Below are 23,726 nucleotides of genomic sequence, written 5' to 3'. Positions count from 1 at the left end.
GTGTAGTCCTTATGCATTTGCTTGGGAAACGGTGGGTGTGCCCCCAGACAGGTTGTGTCCATGAGTTTTTGACCTGCTCCTAATTCTAAGTAAAATGGTAAATATCAGAACCATGTTTGTTTATCCACCCTTTGTTTTCTGTGTATTAAAAATGTGTATTGCAGGTATTTGTTAATGTTTAATTTTGCTTCCACTAACAACATTCTCTGTATTTAGCTTTGTTGTAGTTGCCACTTAAGAATGCAGAATTTATTATTATGTGCTTAAAGCAATCATTTAACACTGACATTTTAAGTATGACAATAATCCAAGTAATTGTCACCCATTCAGTTAACAAAATATCTTTACTTCCTGAGACAACTAATTATAATGCAGTGTTACCATCTTTACATTGTAGACATGTTTGTTTTTGTGTTTATTTTGGTTTAGGCCGTCTTCAAGGACATTCCTAGTCTCAAACTTGGCAATCTGCCCTTATTCTTTCTCTGCCACTTTCGGAAAATAAATGAAAACATTATAGCAACAATCTTAAAGGAAAACAAGAGGATTTTCATTTTTCACAAGCTTTGCTCATGACTTTAGGATTTTCGATTATAAGTTGTTTCTAAAAAACCTGATCAATTGCTATATAAATGGGGATTAATTTCCAAATGTACTCAAAGATTCTAGAAGATGAGATCAAATATCTCAGGTACTATCCTTCCACGTGGCTCTTCACCATTGTAGGAAGATAAAAGGTACTGTGGTTTTGGCTTCTTGAGACTTGGGTGCACATTCCTAGCATGGCTTTTACCCCACAAGGAGTTCTGCTGTGATTTGCCTTACACAGGAATTTTGCACTGTCTCCACCTTGTGAAAATCCCTTAAATTGAGGAATCTATAATTTCCTAATTTAGTATTGGATGTTTCCATTCAGAGCTAATTTAGAGGACAGTTAAGTGTTTCATTCACTTTTATCACATCATACCATATCCTTCTTTTCATTTAATACCCTGTATTCTTTATTTTTTTAAGAGGTGATTCTCTTTTTTTTTTAATTTTTAAAAATTTTATTTATTTTGGCTGTGTTGGGTCTTCGTTGCTGCACACAGGCTTTCTTTAATTGAGGTGAGCGGGGGCTACTCTTTCTTGCAGTGCATGGGCTCCTCATTGCAGTGGCTTCTCTTGTTGCGGAGCACAGGCTCTAGACACTCGGACTCTAGTAGTTGTGGCTCATGGGCTCAGTAGTTGCGGCTCACGGGCTCTAGAGCACAGGCTCAGTAGTTGTGGCTCACAGGCTTAGTTGCTCTGCGGCATGTGGGATTTTCCCGGATCAGGGCTCAAACCCGTGTCCCCTGCATTGGCAGGCAGATTCTTAACTACTGCGCCACCAGGGAAGTCCCTAATAAACTGTACCCTTAAATTACCTATTGAGTGTTTTGTTTTGTGTTTACCAAGTTAGACCTAATAATTAATGTTGTGAGGAATAGTACAGGAAACATAACATTTTACATAATAACATATTTTTACCACTTTTCTAAACTTACTGTGTATGTGTGCATGTCTTCAATTGGCCTCCAGGGAGATGCCATCCCAGTGCTGTGAATTGCTTCCGAACACACACACACACACACACACACACACACACACACACGCAAGTTTGACTGGGAAATGTTTTGTTAGGAAATCTCATGGCAACCTCTCTAAATGATACTTGCTGTTCATGATACTGGTGGAGCCCGTGCTGCACAACAAGAGAAGCCACCGCAATGAGAAGCCTTGGGGATGACTGGCCTTGGGGATGACTGGACCTAGGGACTCCCTCACTCCATCCGACATAGAACCATAGCTGCTTTCATCTCACTCTGGTCTCATCACATGCCACCTCCACAGAGTGGCCTTCATGTTCTCCCAACTGTCACGCTCTATCTGATTATCCTGATTTCTCCTTTTCGTAACTATCCTTGGCCACAGGAAATATCCTCATTCAGATGTCCCTCCCATAGGGCAACTGGCAGTCAATGAATTGAGGTGGAAGCGCAAAGCCCTTGTCCCCTTGCCTTATTTTGGGACAACTCTCAAGGGCCACTGCAACTCCAGATCACCAGCCAGGGACTCAGTTACAACCTCCTTAAGGATCAGGATTTCCTTCTTCTCAATCCTACTTCCTTTACTTCAGTACAGGTGTCTGTAGATCTCATGATCTCTTCTTGGTGGATCCTCTGCCTGCAGCATTGCCTCAGAGTGCTTAGCTGGAGAGAAATAAACATTTCTGTGATTTATGTTTACCTTGCTTATTCTAATCAGCATTATGTTCTCAGGTGTCCCCTTGGAAAAAACTGTACTTCAATAAGTGCAAAGATTCAGAAACTATCATTTTTATAGGTCAGAGCTCCAACTGACAAAAAGTACATTCCTTGAAATATGAGTGTATATATATGCAGCATTAAATCAGCAACACATTTTGCAAATTGTGATCATATTTTTATTTCAGGTTGCTATCCCGGAATTTTTACACCAGATGTGCCTTTTTTATAATGCTTCTGTAATATGTTTGAAAAACTCTTTTTTAAAAAAATATGCAGGCAAAGCATTTATCAAAATACCATTGAAATATAACTTTGAAGATGCTAAACTATCTACAGAAATGGAGCCCTTATTTAAATGATTTATAGGATATTTATTATTATTTTAACTTAAGATAGTAAAAACGCCCTTAAGATTCTCCATAAATAGTAAGTTCATAGCAAATAGGTCAGGTTCTCATTCCTTTCTTTCCTAACTTGGTCGTAATTTCTGACATTCTGGTTCAGTCTACCAGGTGCGTGATCTATGATTCCTTTGGAAATATGGCTTAAAGTTTAGATTTATTTGCCCTGGGGAAACAGACGAAGTAGGCATCATGGAAGATCAATTTCCAGAAATGTCCAACAGTATTTGGCCACTTGTAGATGTTTGAATATGTGCACACACACTTACATATTGATACAGAGACTCAAAAATTGCTCTTGAAGAATTTAATTAGCTCTTTAATTTCTAAATTTCCTCAGAGCTCTCAACACAAATTACTTTTTATAATAGGTGGCTAAATAAAACAACTCAGAATTAAATTGGAAAGAAAAAGTGTTAATATGTTATATTATGTATTTTGTTATGCTAAATTATGAGAATATATGTCCATCTATTTTAAGTTATTACTTAGAAGTTTAAAAAAATATATATGGATTAATGAGTACTAAAACTTCTCTCCACGTAACTGGACGAATTTCAATTTTGCTTGAGCAACTAGGACACTTCTGTGAACGCAATGAAGGAGAAGAGAGTGAAATTTAGATTATTTTCATTATTATTTATTTAGAAAATACTATGATTATTATTGATGAGAAAATACATAAATTTTTGGCTAATGTTAGTTTGACACTTATTATGAGACAAGTATTACATTCTCCCTTTTGATTGCTCTATGAACCTTTGAAATAGGTATAACAAGTAGGTATCTTATAGGTAGTATCTTATTTTAAAGAGATTAAGTACTTTTCTCAGATTCACCCAGTTACGCTGTGATAGAGTTGATACTCAAACCCAGTTCCATCTCATTTTAAAAATGTATACTTTTGAAACTACGCTATGCATTTTCCTTTCTATCTGTATCAAATGTCTATGTTATGTATATACTGCTAAATCGAGCTCAATCTATACGCTATCAATTCAATTGAACAGAATCTTCGGGGTTTTTTTTCCTTTTAAATTTATTTATTTATTTTATTTTTGGCTGCATTGGGTCTTCGTTGCTGCGTGCAGGCTTTCTCTAGTTGTGGTGAGCAGGGGCTACTCTTCCTTGTGATGCATGGGCTTCTTATTGCGGCAGCTTCTCTTGTTGCGGAGCACAGGCTCTAGGCGTGTGGGCTTCAGTAGCTGTGGTTCGTGGGCTCTAGAGCGCAGGTTCAGTAGTTGTGGCGCACGGGCTTAGTTGCTCCACGGCATGTGGGATCTTCCTGGACCAGGGCTCGAACCATTGGCAGGCGGCTTCTTAACCACTGCGCCACCAGGGAAGCCAAACAGAATCTTCTTGAACAATATACTGTAAGACCTACCCATTGCTTCAGACATGAGACAAAATGACAAGGATGATGCACTTAGACTTCTTGTCAACACTTGATCATTATTTTTGCCTAATTTGTCTTCATTTTAGCTTGATTTGTCTCTGAATTAGACTGTTATGTTGTGGTGAGATGATGTTGTAACTCACAATGTATTTGCCATGTGCCCACGTTTTGCTAAAAATGACAAAATTAAACTCAAGCTCACAAAAAAATCTGAGAGTGTTATATAGTGCTCTTACACGTGATAATAGTTCATCAACCTCTTGCTTAAACTCTTCTATATGCTACGAGTATATTTTCTCTCTCCCTCTCCTATTTTCAACATATCTGGTGTTGTCAATAATTTGCATTGCATTTACATTTCTAGACTTTTTACTGCAAAAAACCTATTCATCTAGTACTCACTAGCCAAACTATGGTTTTAGGAAAGAAGCAAATAAGAGAATCCAAAGCTGTATCTTTCACTTTTTGATTTCAATGTCTGAGCCACCTGTAGATGCCACTGGAAGGATCACAGTGTGATTCCTTCCATTAGGATATGTTTTTCCATTGCCTGCAATAATGGAATCAAAATTAGAAGCCAATTTTGTGATTCAAAATGACTTTCTTTGTCTTTAGCAACTTCCCAGTTTTGTATCATAAAGCAGTTTTCCTTTAAAAGTGGCAAGAACCTTCCTAGGATCCTGATATGTTCTCTTGTTTAATCTTCATAACTTGAAGAGGCAGACATTATGATCTCCTGTTTTTAGAGGAAACATCTGAGGCCCAGAGATTAGATACTTTACAAAATATCACAAAATTAGTAAGTAGAAGACTGAGGATTCAAGATGGGCTCTCTTCTCTCAACCTGTATGCCGCTCTGCCTCTCCTTATCCCCTAGGTGTAGGGAGCCTGACAGGTCCTGAAGGCTCCTGATAATATTCTCATGGCTAAACCGTGAAGTATTTATTTTTTCTTACACTGCTCTTACGTATTATCATGCAGCTCCCCAGTGCAGTTGTTTTCAAAGCTAACTGCTTTTGCATTATTGTTCCAATTATTAATAAAACTTCCATTTTGCATAAAGTATTTAGCTATTTTCACTGATAAAGTACTTTGTAAACATTTTAACCAAATAAGCCAGGCAAATACCGGCAAGGTAGATGCTCTTCTTCTTACTAACGGATTAGGTGAAAAGGTAAGTGACTTTGTTAAGCCAGAGGGAACACTTCAATAATAACTGTGACCAAACTAGGTTTCTGCTCTGGTGTCATTCAGTCAGGAACACTAGTTGTCCTTAGCTGTCGTCCATCTTAATTATCATAAAGCACCAGCCCTATATTTACTTATTCTTTAATCTAGGAAAATTTCTCCTTGGACAAATAGATGCATTCTAATATCACATCGAGTATTTATTATCGCAGAGTATTAAAGAAAATGCTATTCGGGGTGGGGGAGGGAAGGATTGGGAGTTTGGGATTAGTAGATGCAAACTAGTATATATAGGATGGATAAAGAACAAGGCCCTATTGTATAGCACAGGGAACTACATTCAATATCCTGTGATAAACCATAACGGAAAAGAATACGGAAAAGAATATATATATGTAAAACTGAATCACTTTTCTGTACAGCAGAAATTAAGACAACATTGTAAATCAACTATACTTCAATAAAAGTTTTTTTTTTTAAAGAAAATACTATTTGTAAATGGCAAAAAATGATGTCCTAAAACAGAAACACACACGTTAAATAAAAGACATTATTTTCAAAAAAGGCAAACAGACTTTGGTCACCTTTGCTTCAAGATGTAACTTTATTTTTGCAGTTTGATTTCATTTTCTTTTTCTACTCTAGGATAAGTTTTGTCTGTCCCTGCCCCCGCCCCCCCGTCCCCCAATGCCTCCCACTCCCATTCAGAGACTGTCATTGGAAATAACAGCCTTAAGAGTTTGGAAGTCTCTTTGGAGTCCTTCAACATACTTCAATCCCTGTTTTCTCATTAGAACATTCGTACGTTTGTGCCTCAGTGGGAATGATCAATTATTTCAATGTCAGTAGTGGTAATATTACCCCTAAGATTTAGCAATTTTCAAAGATCTTTTAACTTAATTAGAGGCATTTGTTGTAAATTGAATTAAACCCGTTAAAAGTGCAATGTGTTATATTAAAAGTATAATACCCTAATTGGCCAAGGAGACAGAATTTTCGGGGGAAAAAGATCTAGTTGAAAAATGCTAACATCAAGATAAACTTGTGAATTTTTTCCTTTTGATAAAGCTTTCTCTTTTTTTTTTTTTTTTTTGCGGTACGCGGGCCTCCCACTGTTGTGGCCTCTCGCGTTGCGGAGCACAGGCTCCAGACGCGCAGGCTCGGCGGCCATGGCTTACAGGCCCAGCCGCTACGTGGCATGTGGGATCTTCCCGGACCGGGGCACGAACCTGTGTCCCCTGCATCGGCAGGTGGACTCTCAACCACTGCGCCACCAGGGAAGCCCTTTTTTTGAATTTTATTTTATTTATTGTTTTATACAGCAGATTCTTATTAGTTATCTATTTTATTAGTGTATATATGTCAATCCCAGTCTCCCAATTCATCCCACCTCCACCCACCACTTTCCCCCCTTGGTGTCCATACGTTTGTTCTCTACATCCGTGTCTCTATTTCTGCCCTGCAAACCCATTCATCTGTACCATTTTTCTAGGTTCCACATATATGCGTTAATATACGATATTTGTTTTTCTCTTTCTGACTTACTTCACTCTGTATGACAGTCTCTAGATCCATCCACATCTCTACAAATGACCCAATTTCGTTCTTTATATAGCTGAGTAATATTCCATTGTATATATGTACCACATCTTCTCTATCCATTCATCTGTCGATGGGCATTTAGGTTGCTTCCATGACCTGGCTATTGTAAATAGTGCTTCAATGAACATTGTGGTATGTGACTCTTTTTGAATTATGGTTTTCTCAGGGTATATGCCCAGTAGTGGGATTGCTGGGTCATATGGTAATTCTATATTTAGTTTTTTAAGGAACCTCCATACTGTTCTCCATAGTGGCTGTATCAATTTACATTCCCACCAACAGTGCAAGAGGGTTCCCTTTTCTTTACACCCTCTCCAGCATTTATTGTTTCTAGATTTTCTGATGATGCCCATTCTAACTGGTGTGAGGTGATACCTCATGTCGTTTTGATTTGCATTTCTCTAATAATTAGTGATGTTGAGCAGATTTTCACGTGCCTCTTGGTCATCTGTATGTCTTCTTTGGAGAAATGTCTATTTACGTATTCAGCCCATTTCTTGATTGGGTTGTTTGTTTTTTTAATATTGAGCTGCATGAGTTGTTTATATATTTTGGAGATTAATCCTTTGTTGATTCATTTGCAAATATTTTCTCCCTTTCTGAGGGTTGTCTTTTGGTCTTCTTTGTAGTTTCCTTTGCTATGCAAAAACTTTTAAGTTTCATTAGGTCCCATTTGTTTATTTTTATTTCCATTACTCTAGGAGGTGGATTGAAAAAGATCTTGCTGTGATTTATGTCAAAGAGTGTTCTTCCTATGATTTCCTCTAAGAGTTTTATAGTGTCTGGTCTTACATTTAGGTCTCTAATCCGTTTTGAGTTTATTTTTGTGTATGGTGTTAGGGAGTGTTCTAATTTCATTCTTTGACATGTAGCTGTCCAGTTTTCCCAGCACCACATATTGAAGAGACTGTCTTTTCTCTATTGTATATCGTTGCCACTTTTGTCATAGATTAGTTGACCATAGGTGCATGGGTTTATCTCTGGGCTTTCTATCCTGTTCCATTGATCTATATTTCTGTTTTGGTGCCAGGACCATATTGTCTTGATTACTGTAGCTTTGTAGTATAGTCTGAAGTCAGGGAGTCTAATTCCTCCAGCTCTGTTTTTTTCCCTCAAGACTGCTTTGGCTATTCAGGGTCTTTTGTGTCTCCATACAAATTTTAAGATTTTTGTCCTAGTTCTGTAAAAAATGCCACTGGTAATTTGATAAGGATTGCATTGGATCTGTAGATTGCTTTGGGTAGTATAGCCATTTTCACAATATTGATTCTTTCAATCCAAGAACATGGTATATCTCTCCATCTGTTTGTGTCATCTGTGATTTCTTTCATAAATGTCTTACAGTTTTTTGAGTACAGGTCGTTTACCTGGTTAGGTAGGTTTACTCCTAGATATTTTATTCTTTTTGTTGCAATGGTGAATGGGATTGTTTCCTTAATTTCTCTTCCTGATCTTTCGTTGTTAGTGTTTAGGAATGCAAGAGATTTCTGTGCATTAATTTTGTATCCTGAAACTTGACGAGATTCATTGATCAGCTCTAGTAGTTTTCTGGTGGCATCTTTAGGATTCTCTATATATAGTATCATGTCATCTGCAAACAGTGACAGTTTTACTTCTTCTTTTCCAATTTGCATTCCTTTTATTTCTTTTTCTTCTCTGATTGCCATGGCTAGGACTTCTGAAACTATGTTGAATAATGGTGGCAAGAGTGAACATCCTTGTCTTGTTCCTGATCTTAGAGGAAATGCTTTCAGTTTTTCACCATTGAGAATGATGTCTGCTGTGAGTTTGTCATATATAGCCTTTATTATGTTGAGGTAGGTTCCCTCTATGCCTACTTTCTGGAGAGTTTTTATCATAAATCAGTGTTGAATTTTGCCAAAAGTTTTTTCTGCATCTATTGAGGTGATCGTATGGTTTTTATTATTCTTCAATTTGTTAATATGGTGTATCACGTTGATTGATATGAGTATATTGAAGAATCCTTGCATCCCTGGGATAAATCCCACTTGATCATGGTGTATGATCCTTTTAATGTGTTGTTGGATTCTGCTTTTTGAGGATTTTTGCATCTATATTCATCAGTGATATTGGTCTGTAATTTTCTTTTTTTGTAGTATCTTTGTCTGGTTTTGGTATCAGGGTGATGGTGGCCTCATAGAATGAATTAGGAGTGTTCCTTCCTCTGCAATGTTTTGGAAGAGTTTGAGAAGGATGAGTGTTACGTCTTCTCTAAATGTTTGATAAAATTCATCTGTGAAGCCATTTGGTGAATGTTGGAAGAATGAATAACAATTTTATCCAAAATATTTTGGTAAATATGTATGTACAGATACTTTTATAAAACTATTTCTCCCAGTGCTTGAAACAATGACAAAGCAATAGCAGATTTGGACATTTTAGAAAACTTTGGTAAAAAAGAAAACTGATGCCATTTATAATTTATATAGATTTGTCCAATAATCAGCACATGATTATAGTATTATAATAATACATTTTTTATTAATGCTGTTTCTTTCCAAATAAGTGCTTCTTTGTCTTGACATACTTTTTACCTCATTTTCTTTTAAACAGGATGTCACAGTGAACTTGCCCAAAGAGTTCCTACCAGTCAAATCATTTAATGATACACTGCTGTGCACTTATGAAACTATCCTCAACTGCCATTTAGAAAATCCTAATGGTGTTTTTCTCATTTCTTAGTCACCAAACAAATAAGCTGGCGTAGCATGGGCTGTATGAATATTGAAATGGGTAAATTCAAGGTATAGGCTAAACTTACTGAATTGGATCATAGTTTTCACCTAAACCATTTGCAAAGCCAGCCATTTAAAACATTATTTATTTAATAAATGCTTGTTTTTAAGCATCTACTCTGCACAAGCCATGATGCTAGAACCTGGGGTTATAGGAGTGAACAAGAAAGACAGTTCTTGGATTCATAGAGCAAACGGCCATGCTAACTCTTTAATGTTAGTGTCAGTTTGCGTTTTGACTGAGTTTCCAGTATAACTTCCCAGTATATGTGAGTGACTTGTAAACCTCCCTCCTGCCAACTCCATCAGTCCCCATATACTCAGAGAAGCATGGATTGTGGAAATATACAGGTTTTGGTATCAGACTAAAAGCAGATTAAAATCTAGATTCTGGTCTTGGTTCTGTCTCTTAAAATCTATATGATTTAAAGTAAATAATTTGAACTTAAAAAAAAATGATGTATAGTAGATTTACAATACTGTGTAAGTTTTAGGTGTGCAACAGTGATTCAGTTTTATATATATAATATTCTTTTTTTCCCCAATACTTTTCCATTATAGGCTATTATAAGATATTGAATATAGTTTCCTGTGCTATACAGTAAATCCTTGTTGTTTATCTATTTTATATATGATAGTGTGTATCTGTTAATCTCATACTCCTAATTTATACCTCCCCCCCACCCTTCCTCTGTGGTAACCCCAAATTTGTTTTTTATGTCTGTGAGTTTGTTTCTGTTTTGTAAATAAGTTCATTTGTACTATTTTTTATATTCCACATATAAGTGATATCATATAATATTTGTCTTTCTCTGTTTGGCTTACAGCCCTTAGTATGATAATCTCCAGCTCCATCCATGTTGCTGCAGATGGCATTATTTTATTGTTTTTTATGGCTGAGTAACTCCATTGTATATATGTATCACATCTTCTTTATCCACTCATCTGTCTTGGCTATTGTAAATAGTGCTGCTGTGAACATTGGGGTGCATGTAACTTTTTGAATTAGAATTTTATCTTTTCTAGTCCAGAAGTGGAATTGCTGGATCATATGGTAACTCTATTTTTAGTTTTTTAAGGAACCTCCATACTCTTTTCCATAGTGGTTGCACCAATTTCCATTCCCACCAACAGCGTAGGAGGGTTCTCTTCTCCACACCCTCTCCAGCATTTATTATTTGTAGACTTTTTGATGATGGCCATTCTGACTGGTGTGAGGTGATACCTCATTGTAGATTTGATTTGCATTTCTCTAATAATTAGCAATGTTGAGCATCTTTTCGTGTGCCTGTTGGCCATCCACATGTCTTTTTTGATAATCTGAACTTTCGTAGTTCTCATTTTCTCACTGCAAAATGTATATAGTAACATGTGTTATCCAAAGTGCCCCTATAAATTAGCTATTTTATATATATATATATAAAATAGAGTGCGTTCAATACATAGTAGCTGCAAAAAATTCTCACTTACCTTAAAAACTCTTGTCCATTTTTTTCAGGGAAGTAAATGAAAGAGGATGATCTTGTCCAGATTAAGTGGTTTGCAGCTATAAGCCAGCATATGGGGGAAAAAAAATCTCTTCAATGAATTCTTGAGTTTATATTGCTCAATGTCATGATAGCTAATTCCATTTAGAGAAAATTTATATTAATCCTAGTGGCCAACATTTGTATAATTTTTTAGGTTTCACAACATTTCCACATGCTGGATGTTGATGATGGGTCTCAGCCACGCTGCTGGCTCCTTATTACGATGCTGGTGATTTCAAACTAATGTTTCCAGCTCTGATATCCCTTGAACTTCACTTCCATAAGTACAACAGACTGTTGGGTAAATTCTCTTGGATACATCATAAGCGTTTTCCATATGCAGGTCAAGAGGAGCTTATTGGGGTTTCTGTGTGTTTGTTTCTTTCATTTTTCCCTTTTCCCCATCAAATTTTTTTTTCTCATATGTTCTCCACTCAGTCACCTTTGGATGAGTTACCTGAGCCAGAAACTTTGGGACCACTTTTGAGTCTTTTTTTAAGGCCCCATATTCAAACAGTCTCCAAGTCTTGTTAACTGTAAGGCAATATCTCTCAAATCCACCTATTCATCTGTCCCTCCACCTCTTTCACTCCCTTTCCCTCAAGAGGGTTACCACTGGCATTTGGGCATGTTATGGGTTGAATTGTATCCCCTCAAACAATATGTTGAGGTTCTAAACCCTAGTACCTCAGAATGTGACCTTACCTGGAAGAGGGTCATTGCAGATGTAAGTTAAGATGAGGCGGTCCTAGAGTAGGGTGGGCCCTTAATCCAATATCGTATCCTTACATGTGAAGACACAGACACACAAAACAAAGATCGCCACGTGAAGATGGAGGCAGAGGTTGGATTTATGCTGCCACTAGCCAAGGAATGCCTGGGGCTACCAGAAGCTGAAAGAGGCAAGAAAAGATCTGTCCTCTTCTATGCTCCCTCCTCCCACGCCCAGAACCTTCAGGGAGAGCATGGCTCTTCCAACACCTTGATTGAGGACTTGTAGCCTCCAGAATTGTGAGAGAATACATTTCTTTTGTTTGAAATCACCCAGATTGTGGTGCCGGTAGCTCTAGGGAACTAATACAGGGTGCAAGAGTTCTTCCTTGTTTGAGGCTCTCAAACATGTTATCCAGAAACGTGTTGCCTTTTGCCATCCTTCATGTCACTGTGACAACCAAGAATATCCATGCCCATACTTCTGAGTGCAACTGTTATGCTCTCCATTGAGCAGCACAGGGTAGGTCATCATCTAACTCATAATCCTTTCTCCCCCTGAGTCTGGACCCTCTCCACACATTTTCATCTGGCGACTGGGGCAATGTTTCTAAACTACAAACATGGTAGCCTTCCCTGTCTCCTTCACCCTAAAATACTTCGTGGGCTATTGGTGGTGGCAGAATAGAGCCCAAACTCCTTAATATGGCATGAGCTGACCAGGCCCCATCGTAAGAAGGCCTCTTCTACTTCTCCAGCTTCAGCCTCTATCACTACTACTTAGTGATACAAAGACTTCACCCAGCTCAACTTTCAGTTTTAGAAATGGAACTTTATTCTTCTGAGAATGACCTGTGTGATGGAATGCCCTCCCAGCTTTTCTACCTACACCCTCACTCTCATTTGTCTAATTCCTCTTCACTTGACAGATCTTAAGATTTGGTCATATACAAATTCCTAGGGACTCATTCACTGAAGAAGAGAGTTTAAGAGTGCATTCCATGCTTTTTTTTCAAAGCAATCTTGGTCTTTTTTTTTTTTTTTTATTACACTGATGGATCATAGAAATCTTGTTTGATTTCAGGTCTCTATAAGGACTGGGCATGGAAGGGGGTTATATGTGTGTCATACGAAATGTGGCTGAAGTTCAGAGAAATAGGTTTCATTTAATAGCTGAATACTGGATGACCTCACCATTCTTCTCACCCTCTGGCAGCTCGCCCCGTGAGCGATAGAGGAGCTGCCTGCACGAATGGAGGAGTAGCTGCTGGCCTCAATGTGATTTTGCAATGATCTGTGTGCTCTATGGCTGCCTTCATAACCAACAAATCAATTCCCACTCTACGTATTACACACCCCAGTGGCAGAGGCCATTTCTTATCCTTTTGATGATCATGCTCTTTGTACATAACCAAGAAAGATTACAGAGGAAGGAAAGAACAGTTGAAATGTGGATGAAGATATTGTACTATGGCACTGCATTCCATAGTGTGTCTTGCATGTATACAAGAATGAAAAAGACGCTTTCTTTCAAGACAGTTTGGAAACATGGATGCAGAGTTGTCCTTTGAATGAAATCTATTTTAAGAACAACATATGGAGAGAGCATTGTGATGCAGTTTTATACCGGTGCACATTTAGATTTCAGGTGCAAGTTCAAAATGATTAAGAGAGAAGGACTCAGATTTTCTTGTCATTTGGGAACTGTTTATAAGGCTGTACTTGACTAGCTGTGTTCGACTAATGAGCTTTTTGATACATCCTTTTATTTGGCATCATCTTTCATCAACTGATTCTTTTATTAATTTCTAACTTTGCAGTATCCAGTTTTTTAAACTCTAAATGATTGATGCCAAGGTTTTCCTAATTCTTTAAATCCACACGCTATAGTTACTATTGTTAAACAAACAAATAAAAACAAATAACGAATTGTGTTGACTAGGTGCAAGAAAATTGAATATTTTGAATTAGATATAAATGGTACATAGTGAAATTCTGGTGTTATTTATCCTAAATCAAACACCCCATAAACAAATAACGTAGATCTGAATGTGGATGGGAAACATTTTATCAGTGAAACTAATGGTAAAAGTATGACTTGATAGTGGGTTCTGTTCATAAATATTTAAGCTGCTTAGTCAGTAGATGAAAAGAACAGTGGAAATTTCCAAAGGTCAAAGAAGCTACTGTCTTTTCTGTTTTGCATCATTTGAGATTTTCCAGTTTTTTGCTAACAACACAATGCCAAATCTGTGTTTGATTTTGTCTTCTCTTTGAAGAGGCAAAACAGTGACAGAATAATTAACTGAAGAGGAGATCATGCACAGAATATTTTCCTTTAGCGGTGTAGAAAGTCCTGGGTTTCATTTCACATGATGGTAAACGTAGTAAAGTATTCTGGAATCCTTCTTTAAGAGAGTCAGTCTCCTGACAATTTTACCATTGGTAAACCAAAGCCTCTTGGGGGTCTGTTTCCTGTTTAACTATTCCTCGTTTGAGTAACTGAAAAGTATGCTTAGTAGAAAGCCGGCACATGGTTTTCAGTTAGATGATGCTCTTCACCTTTATGGAAAAATACACACAAGAACAACCAAAATAAATTGTCAATGTCAAGTTCAGTGCTTTATTAGCCCTGTGCAGACCAAAAAGCTAAAGTCATGGATTGGTATTTTAAGGGGAATAATGGGTTTTCTTTTACTTACTGTTGTTAGTTTTTTGCTTTTCTTCTCTTTCTCTCCCAAAGACTCTTGTTTCTATTATTTAGCTTCTTTTGGTGATACAATGTCATTATGTTTGATAGTCTTCAGAGAGAGATGAGCTTTTGTATATAAAATCTTTGGAATCTGTCTATGAATTCCATTTCTGTTAATGTTCCTACAATGCCTTGAACTGCTGTGGTTAGTCACTAAGCCACTGAACTACTTACTATGGTACCAGCTTCTCCTTTGGTAACGTGTTTATAATCAGAACTATTTTTGGTTGAGGAATTTGCTGAATTATTCTAGAATAGAATTAGACAAGTTAATCCGGGAACTTGGAGCCTAGTTCTTATAAAGATCAATTACTGGTTTAATAAAACCGACATTTTATTAAACCCATGATAGTATATACCAATGATATGTACAGTTTTAATTAAATAACAAATATATGCGTGTCCATGTTTAAATCTCTTTAAACAAAAGAACCATGTAATCATTTAGACAGATCTCATACATTTCTTGGGCTTGGTGGAAAGCCAGCTTATTTCAAAGTAGCTCTGCTAAATATAGGAAGACAAAATGAGGGAGAAGCAGATGATTGAGTGTTTATTATTTTGTGATAGTAGCCTAGGAATAGCTCTGTTCAGAGTGTTTTATATCTGTTAACTGAGTTGTCATATTGACCCTGGAATATTGGTACTATTCTCATCTCCTTTTTCCATATGAGGAAACAAAGGCGTAGAAAGGAATTTCATACCCAGACAGCCAGATTCTAGAGCTTGTACTTCAGTCACTAAGCTGTGGTAACTCTACTGAATGCTCACTGCACGTAGTCATGGGAATGGGTGGGGAATGAGTTCTGTCCCTACAGATGTTTTCAGGTAGCCTCTTCATCTTTTTTCTTACAAACTGTTATTTTATTTTATTTTAGCTTTTTTCTTTGAACAGCTTTATTGAGATATATAATTCATTTACCATACCATTCGCCTATTTAAAGTGTACAATTTAAAGTTTTTAGGATATTCACACTAGTGCAACCATCACCAGAGTCAACTTTACAATATCACCCCCAAAAGAAACACAGTACCCATGAACACTGACGATTCTTTCTGCTTCAGGCCCCAACCCCTCCTTGTTTTTTATTTTTGCAAACAATTTTAGAAACTTTGAAAACATCTCTTGCCATCAACACAAAACAGAGAGAGGAAACCAGAGCTAAATCAGAATTACTGTATGTAGCTCTTTCATGTTTAGTTTCAACAGAAAATGTCAGTATTGTGTTAAAGAATACAAGAGTTCTTAAGTTTTGAATTCTCATTCACATGTTTTTAGTGGTATGTTAATCACTCATTTCAATTTTCAACCTGAAAATTTTCAACCTGAAAATAACTTTGAACAGATTATATGCCAATAATTAAATCTAATCTTAATAAAGAGGGATCATTGTGAGTAGGTGAGGTAAGTAGGACTATGGTATAGATTTTAAAGATTAAAAAAAGTTTACTGTTATAATAATTTATTTCCATATTTCTTTAAAAATGTAACACACACATAACGTAAAATTTACCATGTTTTTTTACTTTATTTTATTTTTTAAAAAATTTATCATCTTAACTATTTTAAGTGTACAGTTCAGTTGTGTTAAGTGTATTCACATTGTGGTGCAACCCATTTCCACAACTTTTTCATCTTGTAAAACTGAAACTCTGTACCATTAAATAGCTCCCCATTTCCCCTTCTCCCATATCCTGGCAACCACCATTCTACTTTCCGTGTCTCTGAATTTGACTCCTCTGGGCACCTCCTATAAGTGGAATCACACAGTATTTGTCTTTTTATGACTGGCTGACTTCATTTAGCAATAATGTCCTCAAGGTTCGTCCATGTTGTAGCGTGTGAAAGAATTTCCTTCCTTTTTTTTTTTTCCTTCTTTTTAAGGCTAATAATATTCCACTTGATGGACAGTTAGGCTTTTCCCACCTTTTGGTTATTATGAATAATGCTGCTATGAACATAGGCGTACGAATATCTGTTTGGGATCCTGCTTTAAATTCTTCTGGATAATACCCAGAAGGAGTATTGCTGGATCATACGGTAGTTGTATTTTCTAAATTTTTGAGAGCCTGCCATACTGTTTTGCATAACAATTATATCATTTTACATTCCCACCAACAGTGCATAAGAGTTCCAATTTTTCCACATTCTTATCAACACGTTGTTTACTGGCTTTTTTTTCTTTCTTTTTGATAGTAACCATTTTAATAGGTATGAGGAGATATCTCCTAGTGGTTTTGATTTGCATTTCCATATCCATGTATTTTTATGTTCCCCTTTAGTAATCCATTATAGCAAAAAGGAACATAGCTAGTTTGAGTCCCAGGTAGCTCAGAAGTAATTTCATTCAATTTTACTTTCACTATGTCTTTATTATTATTCTCAAAATATCTTACTTTTGGTTGTACTTAAGCTCAGAATTTATCTATTATTTCTTTGTTTGTAGCTGTTCTTCAGTAGCTGATAGTACTGGATCCGGAGAATTCTTCAAGCATCTCTATTTTGTGCTGGCGTCAGTGTTTTCAGAACTTCAGTTCGCTCAATGGCAAAGCCAGGGCTTCTGCTACATTATCTTGCTGACGGCTTCTCTCTGGTTCCTGAGGCTCTACCTGCATTACCTCAGCCAGTGGCTTTTCCTCCGGGCCATTTCAATTCCTGTTACAAAGTGAGTGCTTTCCCCTGACAGTCAAAGGAATGCATTTTCATCTTGAGAGGCCAAATGAAAGTAAAAAACTCCTCTCCCATCCATTTACCATAAGACCTAAAATGCAGGTATGATTTGAGAAGACAAAAATGTCTTTATCTAAGAGCAGGAATGTCTATTACAGTTATATTCTCATTTTGGGCCTGTATATACAAGTACTTAACCGGTACATCAATATTTATTTAAAATTTAGCAGATTCAACTATGTTCTAATATCTGAGCAGAATCCAAAAAGGAATTTAGCAACAATATTTTATCCTATTTTGATTTTATCAGAGTGACTTAGGCTGAAGGTATTTTAGAAGTAATATAAGTATGATTTATCACCTGTACTCAGAGAAGCAAAGATTGCTTCTTCTGCAAAATGATTGAATTCAAACAATTACTGAACTCAAGCCCAGGCAGCATTCTGGGCCATTATCCTCTGGAAAAAGATGACACTTTAAAGGTTATCTCTCCATAAACATGATTCCAGAGACACTATAGATAGACCAACAGATAGATATCAATACAAGTAAAATTCATTTTTTCAAATGTAGATGGTACAGATAAAAATAAAGATGTGTGTATATTTTCAATTAAGAAGGCTGCAAACTATTTTAAGACACTTTGAGAAGAAATATGTGTGTGTTATACATACACACATACAGTTTTTGATCATCTTTTGTAATTAAATCACAAATATCTGAATATATTATAGAATATGCAACTTTAAATGTACTAAATAACTGTATTTTCATGGCAGAATTTTATATAGCTGTTATATTCCTTTCTTCCCTTCTTTTTCTTTCCTCTTTCTTTTTTTCTTTCTTTTGTGTGAGAGTTTCTAAAGCAGAAAGGATAAATATTATCTGCTTGGGCTAGTTGCTTTTTGTATTTGCTCTCTTACTTCTTCAATAGAAAAGGAAGCTCTATCTTTATTGGTTGTTAATGAAATGAGACTGCAAAAAAATATCCCGGTAGCTCAGCTTATTCAATTTCTTAAGCAACAGAGGACCTAATACGTTAGGATGTTTTGTTGACTATTGCCTAGTTCCGCAGGCTCGAATCATACATTAGCTCCATGTCACATTGTAGTTATGAGACATGACAATAGCTACAGCCACAGTGAGCATTTTTTCTGCTTTTACTCTGTTAGGTCCTCTGCTAAGAAATGTATACACCTTATTTTATTTGATATTCACAACAGCCTAAGAACAAAGCATAAAAACTGCCTTCAGAGCAAAGGTCAAGGAATGGAATAAATGAAGAACTCTTTTTAGTAGAGAGCTGATAAGCTGATAAGAACTCTTTTTAGTAGAGAGCTGAGATGCACAAGCAGCATTAACTACAAAATAACTTTAGAAGGCTGAAACACAGGGGAGGGAAAAATTTGAGTCAACGAAGGCTCACTTTGCATGGAAAGAGGGTGCCAAAGCCTGGGTGAAGGCTGCTTGAATTACTGGGCTCACCTTGGATTCAAGCCTTAGGTCAAGTTGTCCCTTTAGATGTTTTTGTTGTCAGCAGTGTTGTTGTTGTATTTAGGGGGTCTAGCTAGAGGAATCACAAACAAAATTAATCAGTGATGTCAAAATTCTGGAGAATTCTGAGATTTATTTATATTTCTGATTTCTGTTAGAGATTGAGTCATTACTAAGTCCACTGATATACTTTGCATTTCAAATAGCCTATTAATGAGTATGTGTGACCTGCTGGGCAGTTCTTAGTCTAAAGAATGCTCTGCTCAGTGGATCAAAATGATATCCTTTCTATCATGGCATATGAAATTTACAAGAACAATGAACAAGGTAGAATTTGCCTTCTCCTCAAAAGTGAGCTGTTGCGGAGTTTCTAAGGAAAAGATGAAGACTTCTAACACTTAATTTTGGGGTACTATTAAGTGTCAAGTTTTCTCTACAAAAAAAAGAAAGCATTTCGTTCTATAAAGTGTTTTGTATATGCAGCATTTTATAGACTTCTTCTCCTTTGCACACATGTGATTGCTTTGTTTTCCCATAGATTCCATTTTTCCCCCCTCACGGTTGAGCTCTGCTACCCAAGCTCTTTACTTCGCATCGGAGAAGAGTTGCTTGTTGTTGTGATGGGGCCTTTAATGCTGAACGCAGTGGTACTTCCCTTGGTTCTGATCAGATGGGGCTGTCAGGTACTGTTTGCCTTCTGCCCTGATGTCCTGTCAAAGTTAATCATCACCATGGGACTATGGACAGTTCTGGACCCACTGGCAGTGTTTATTGTGGATACTGTCCTGGGGGTAAGTCAAGTAAAATAATCGGGACACGAGTCCTTGACATAGAATGTAACGTTAGTGCACAAATCAGTTGACACGGGAAGTTTCAATAGTCATGTACAATTCAATATTCATCTTAAATTGAAGTTATTCATTTTTTTCATAATAAAAAATTGTGGATGTCTAATATAATCATTTTAAGTGTAATTTTAGCTATGTTAAAGAAACACTTGCAAAATGGGTAGAAAATAATGTTGGAGATAAAATCTAAACTAATTGGTACATTTTCAACATTATTGCAAAGAAGCTTTCTTTTGTAACATTTTTGGTAACTTTTTTTTAATATTAAGGATTTTCACAGCCAAACTTTATAAAAAAGTAATCGTGCAGTAGTTCCTCTAATTTGTTAGGTTATTTATTTCCTTTTGATGTAATACTCTTTCATAATAGATACACTCAAGAAGAAGAATAAGAGCTTTTTAAACATTTCTAAGTAATAAATAATTTTTAAAATTACTCCTTAGGCATTTATTTTGACATTTGTGATGTTTATGAAATGACGAAATGGTGCATCTTCACTCTAAAATATATAGTTTTAGGATTTCATAATTAAGAATGAGGTACTAACATATGATTATGTATAAAAATGCTAATAATGATTCTAAATCAAATATTCATTTGTAAAATTATCTAAATTTATGTAATAATATTCCTTAACTGGTGTAGTTCTTCTTTTAAGAAGAAAGGTTTCCAGCTGCTATATATGTGTTTAGACTATATTCACTGTGCCTATAGCAGGTCATAGGGATGGGATTTTTGATGGACTCTGCTTATTCACAGTATTTGAAATGGGTTCTACCATTAATCATGTGCTCTTAGAACTGAAGACCAAACTGCTGTCCGCTCCACATCCATGAAAATGTGGTGCTGTGGTAGGTTCGGATCTGCAAAGCCTGCAGCTCTTATTTCTATCTCTCAGGCCGTGCTACGCTGCAAGAGTGTGTCTCCAACTTTTATGTGCTTGCATGTCACCTGGGGATCTTATCAAAATACAAATTCTGATTCAGCAGGTGGGGCCTGAAATTCTGCATTTTAACAGACTCCTAGATGTTGCCAAGGATGCTGGTTCCATGGACCAAATCACACTGTGACAAGATGATAGACCCTCTACTGAGAAGGTGTCTCCCTTCCCTTGGCTGTTTGCTAGGCTGGCTTTCACTTGCTCAAGGTTCCTGGGCTGCTCTCAACAAGACTGGGGTCCTTGATGTACTGAGTCCACTAATGACCTTTTAGGCCTCGTGTGAGAATTCTGACTTTTTATTTCGGAGTGGAACGACCTCTGCTTAGAACCTGCAGACAAATGTGACAGTTGACTCTGCAACCACGTAGGTCATTTTAATATTATCAAAACAAACAGTGAACATCGAGTCTACCAAAGTACCTAGCTTCTAGCCTCCCTGCCAAGGAAAATTTGTCAGTGCTTGGAAGGCTTGTTTTCAAGTTCTAACCTGTGACCACCCTTGAAGCCTCAGTACCATGGACCACCTTGATGACAGTCAGAAGTGGTCGTGTTTTCTACCCCGTCCTAAGTTCCTTCACCCCTCTGATTAGACTCCAGGTTCGTGAGGACAAGGCCGTACCATCAAGGTTTGTTGAGCAGGAGATGTAGAGACGGATGCTGTCCGCATTCCAGTAGGACCATAGCCCATGGCCTCTCACAGTTCCTCCTGGGGCCAGTTTGCTCCTATTGCAACACCACACGGGAAGCCGTCTGGGAGGATGCGCCACTGTCCTTTATGATCTTCTGAGATCTCCTCATAAGGAAAGTCTGCAGCTCTCCCGGAATGGCTTTCCTTCTTCCAGACAGGTCCCCTAGAGAGATTACTAGCTGAATAGTCCACGGTATCAAAGGCAGCTGACAAAATGAGCTGTCTTAATTTACTCTGGGGTCTCTGATGTCATCTACAGGAAAGTAACCTCCAGCAGGGCCATCTCCGAACCAGTTCAGAAGCCTGTAACCTGATGGAAGCTGACTTGGATTCTAATAGATGAGTGTAACACCCATATCTTTCTCCACTTGGCAAGAAAAGCTTGACGGCTCGTTCCCAGTCTGCACAATATTCAATCTCTAGTTAGAATCCATCATGTTTCATTGCCGATGACATCCACGTTTGCTGTCTTTAAGAAAACTCGAAAGCTGCATGTGATCCACAGATCAGCAGCATTGGAGTCCGTACTTGGATACGCTCACCAGTTGAATAAAAAGATGTGTTTTAACCTGCTCTACGGTGATAAAACAGCACCCTGAAGTTTGAGAAGATCTGCTCTAAAGCAGTGGTTCTTAAAATTAGGTCCCTGGACCAACAGCATTAGTTTCACCTGGGAACTTAGCAGAAATGCAGAATCTCAGGCCCTGTACCTCACTCACTCTTGAGGTAAAAACTCTGGGAATGGGGCCAGCCTCTGAAGGGGCTTTGTTTTTTGGGGTTTTTTTTGGTGCGGTACGCGGGCCTCTCACTGTTGCGGCCTCTCCCGTTGTGGAGCACAGGCTCCGGACGCGCAGGCTCAGCGGCCACGGCTCACGGGCCCAGCCGCTCCGCGGCATGTGGGATCTTCCCGGACCGGGGCACGAACCCGCGACCCCTGCATCGGCAGGCGGACTCTCAACCACTGCGCCACCAGGGAAGCCCGGCTTTGGGTTTTAACAAGACTTCCAGATGATTTTCATGCTTATTCAAGTTGGAGAACTACTGCTCCACATGGCATCATGGTTATCGTAGTTTCAGTGTCACTAATGAAATTCAGGTTGCCCGAGTTCATACCTCCCAGTTCTTCCAGCACTTCCTTCTAGCAGGTAAAGCTCAGAATCATCTGTGTTTGATCGCAGTTGGCCGGTCAGGAGAGATGCTACCTAATTTCACTAATAATTTTTGTCTTGGATCCATTTTTTTTCATGGAAATCTAAAGGGTATGTGGCAGGTGGAATGATTGGAGGCTGAAGCATTGACTGGCTGTTGATGTTGCTGATAACAGTTTGCCTGTCTCTCAGTTTGCTGATTCAGAGGTTGGCAATGCAGTCCTCTGACCACCATCCATGATACTATGCTCAGAAATTCCACTGGGTTCATAAATTCATTCTCTCACTGAGCCTTTGTCTAGATAAAAAGTAGGGAAAAGATTTGCTGTCAGCGATATGGCGTTGGATCAGTCAACCTCTCCAGGCTTCAATTTCCTCAATGAATTACAAAACAGTAAGGATACCCATAAATAGTAACACCTACCTTACTCAATTCACAGTTTGTTGAGAGAGTCAAATGAGAGACCATCTGGGAAGAAACTGGAAAATCTAAGCCATCATACATATAAAACAAACCAGCAGGAGGATTAGAATGAAGTGATGATACTTATGCTGTGTGAATGTTACACGATGTAACCACTACTGCCCCAGTGGTCCAAGCAGGAACTTACAATCTAGTTGGGGAATCAAAATATTCAGTGTGTGATCAATACCATTCGGGAGGTGTATGGCTCATTCCCTTATATCCTTCAGGTCTTTGTTCAAATAACACCTTTTCGGTGGTACCTTTCCTAATCAAAATGTTTAATAACACAGCTCATTCCTCCTATACGTTCTTCCTGCTTTACAGTTTTCCTCAAAATATCATTCTCTAATATACCACGTATGTTACTTCATCTTACTTACATGTTTACTATCATTTGCTTTCCACCCCATCCCCACTTCAATGTAAGTTCCGAGAAGGTAGGGCTTTTGTGTACTCTTATTCACTCTTTTATCTTCAGAGCTTATTGATGCTTAGTAGGCATTCAATACCATACGTGTGGGTCAGATGAATGCTTAGCAGCTATTGATTAGATTATGTTATCAGCATCAAACATATATCATTTTTTTTTGTCTGTTTCATCAGCGAATCCCATGTCTATGTCTTTATTTTTCAAAAAGCAGCAGAAGGGAAGATATGGAATAGGAGAAATACATGGTAACCCTTACAGATCTGCTGCCTAAAATCCTAGCACCAAGCTCACATTTCTCACGGTAAACCGATTAACAAGTAGAGAGCGTAAAAATAAAAGTTCTGAAGTGGTGATGGAAGAAGCAGTCGAGAGTCAGAACAGCTGAATTCTATCACTGCCCAATCACTAACGGATATTT

General features: G+C 37.6%; 1 protein-coding gene across 1 annotated transcript in view; it reads left to right on the top strand.

Annotated features, from left to right (window-relative positions):
- Window positions 1-23,726, top strand: part of LOC132432967 (uncharacterized) — a gene marked incomplete at its 5' end in the record, with an annotated part of 201,659 nt that overhangs the window by 157,188 nt on the left and 20,745 nt on the right. The window contains 2 exons of the mRNA XM_069541055.1: window positions 17,071-17,289; window positions 19,327-19,579. Of these exons, the coding sequence (XP_069397156.1) occupies window positions 17,071-17,289; window positions 19,327-19,579 (472 nt within the window). The remainder of the gene's footprint in view (window positions 1-17,070; window positions 17,290-19,326; window positions 19,580-23,726) is intronic.

This window comes from Delphinus delphis, chromosome 10, assembly GCF_949987515.2.
Source record: "Delphinus delphis chromosome 10, mDelDel1.2, whole genome shotgun sequence".
In the NCBI taxonomy this organism is placed as follows: domain Eukaryota; kingdom Metazoa; phylum Chordata; class Mammalia; order Artiodactyla; family Delphinidae; genus Delphinus; species Delphinus delphis.
This window is presented reverse-complemented; position numbering and strand designations above follow the sequence as displayed.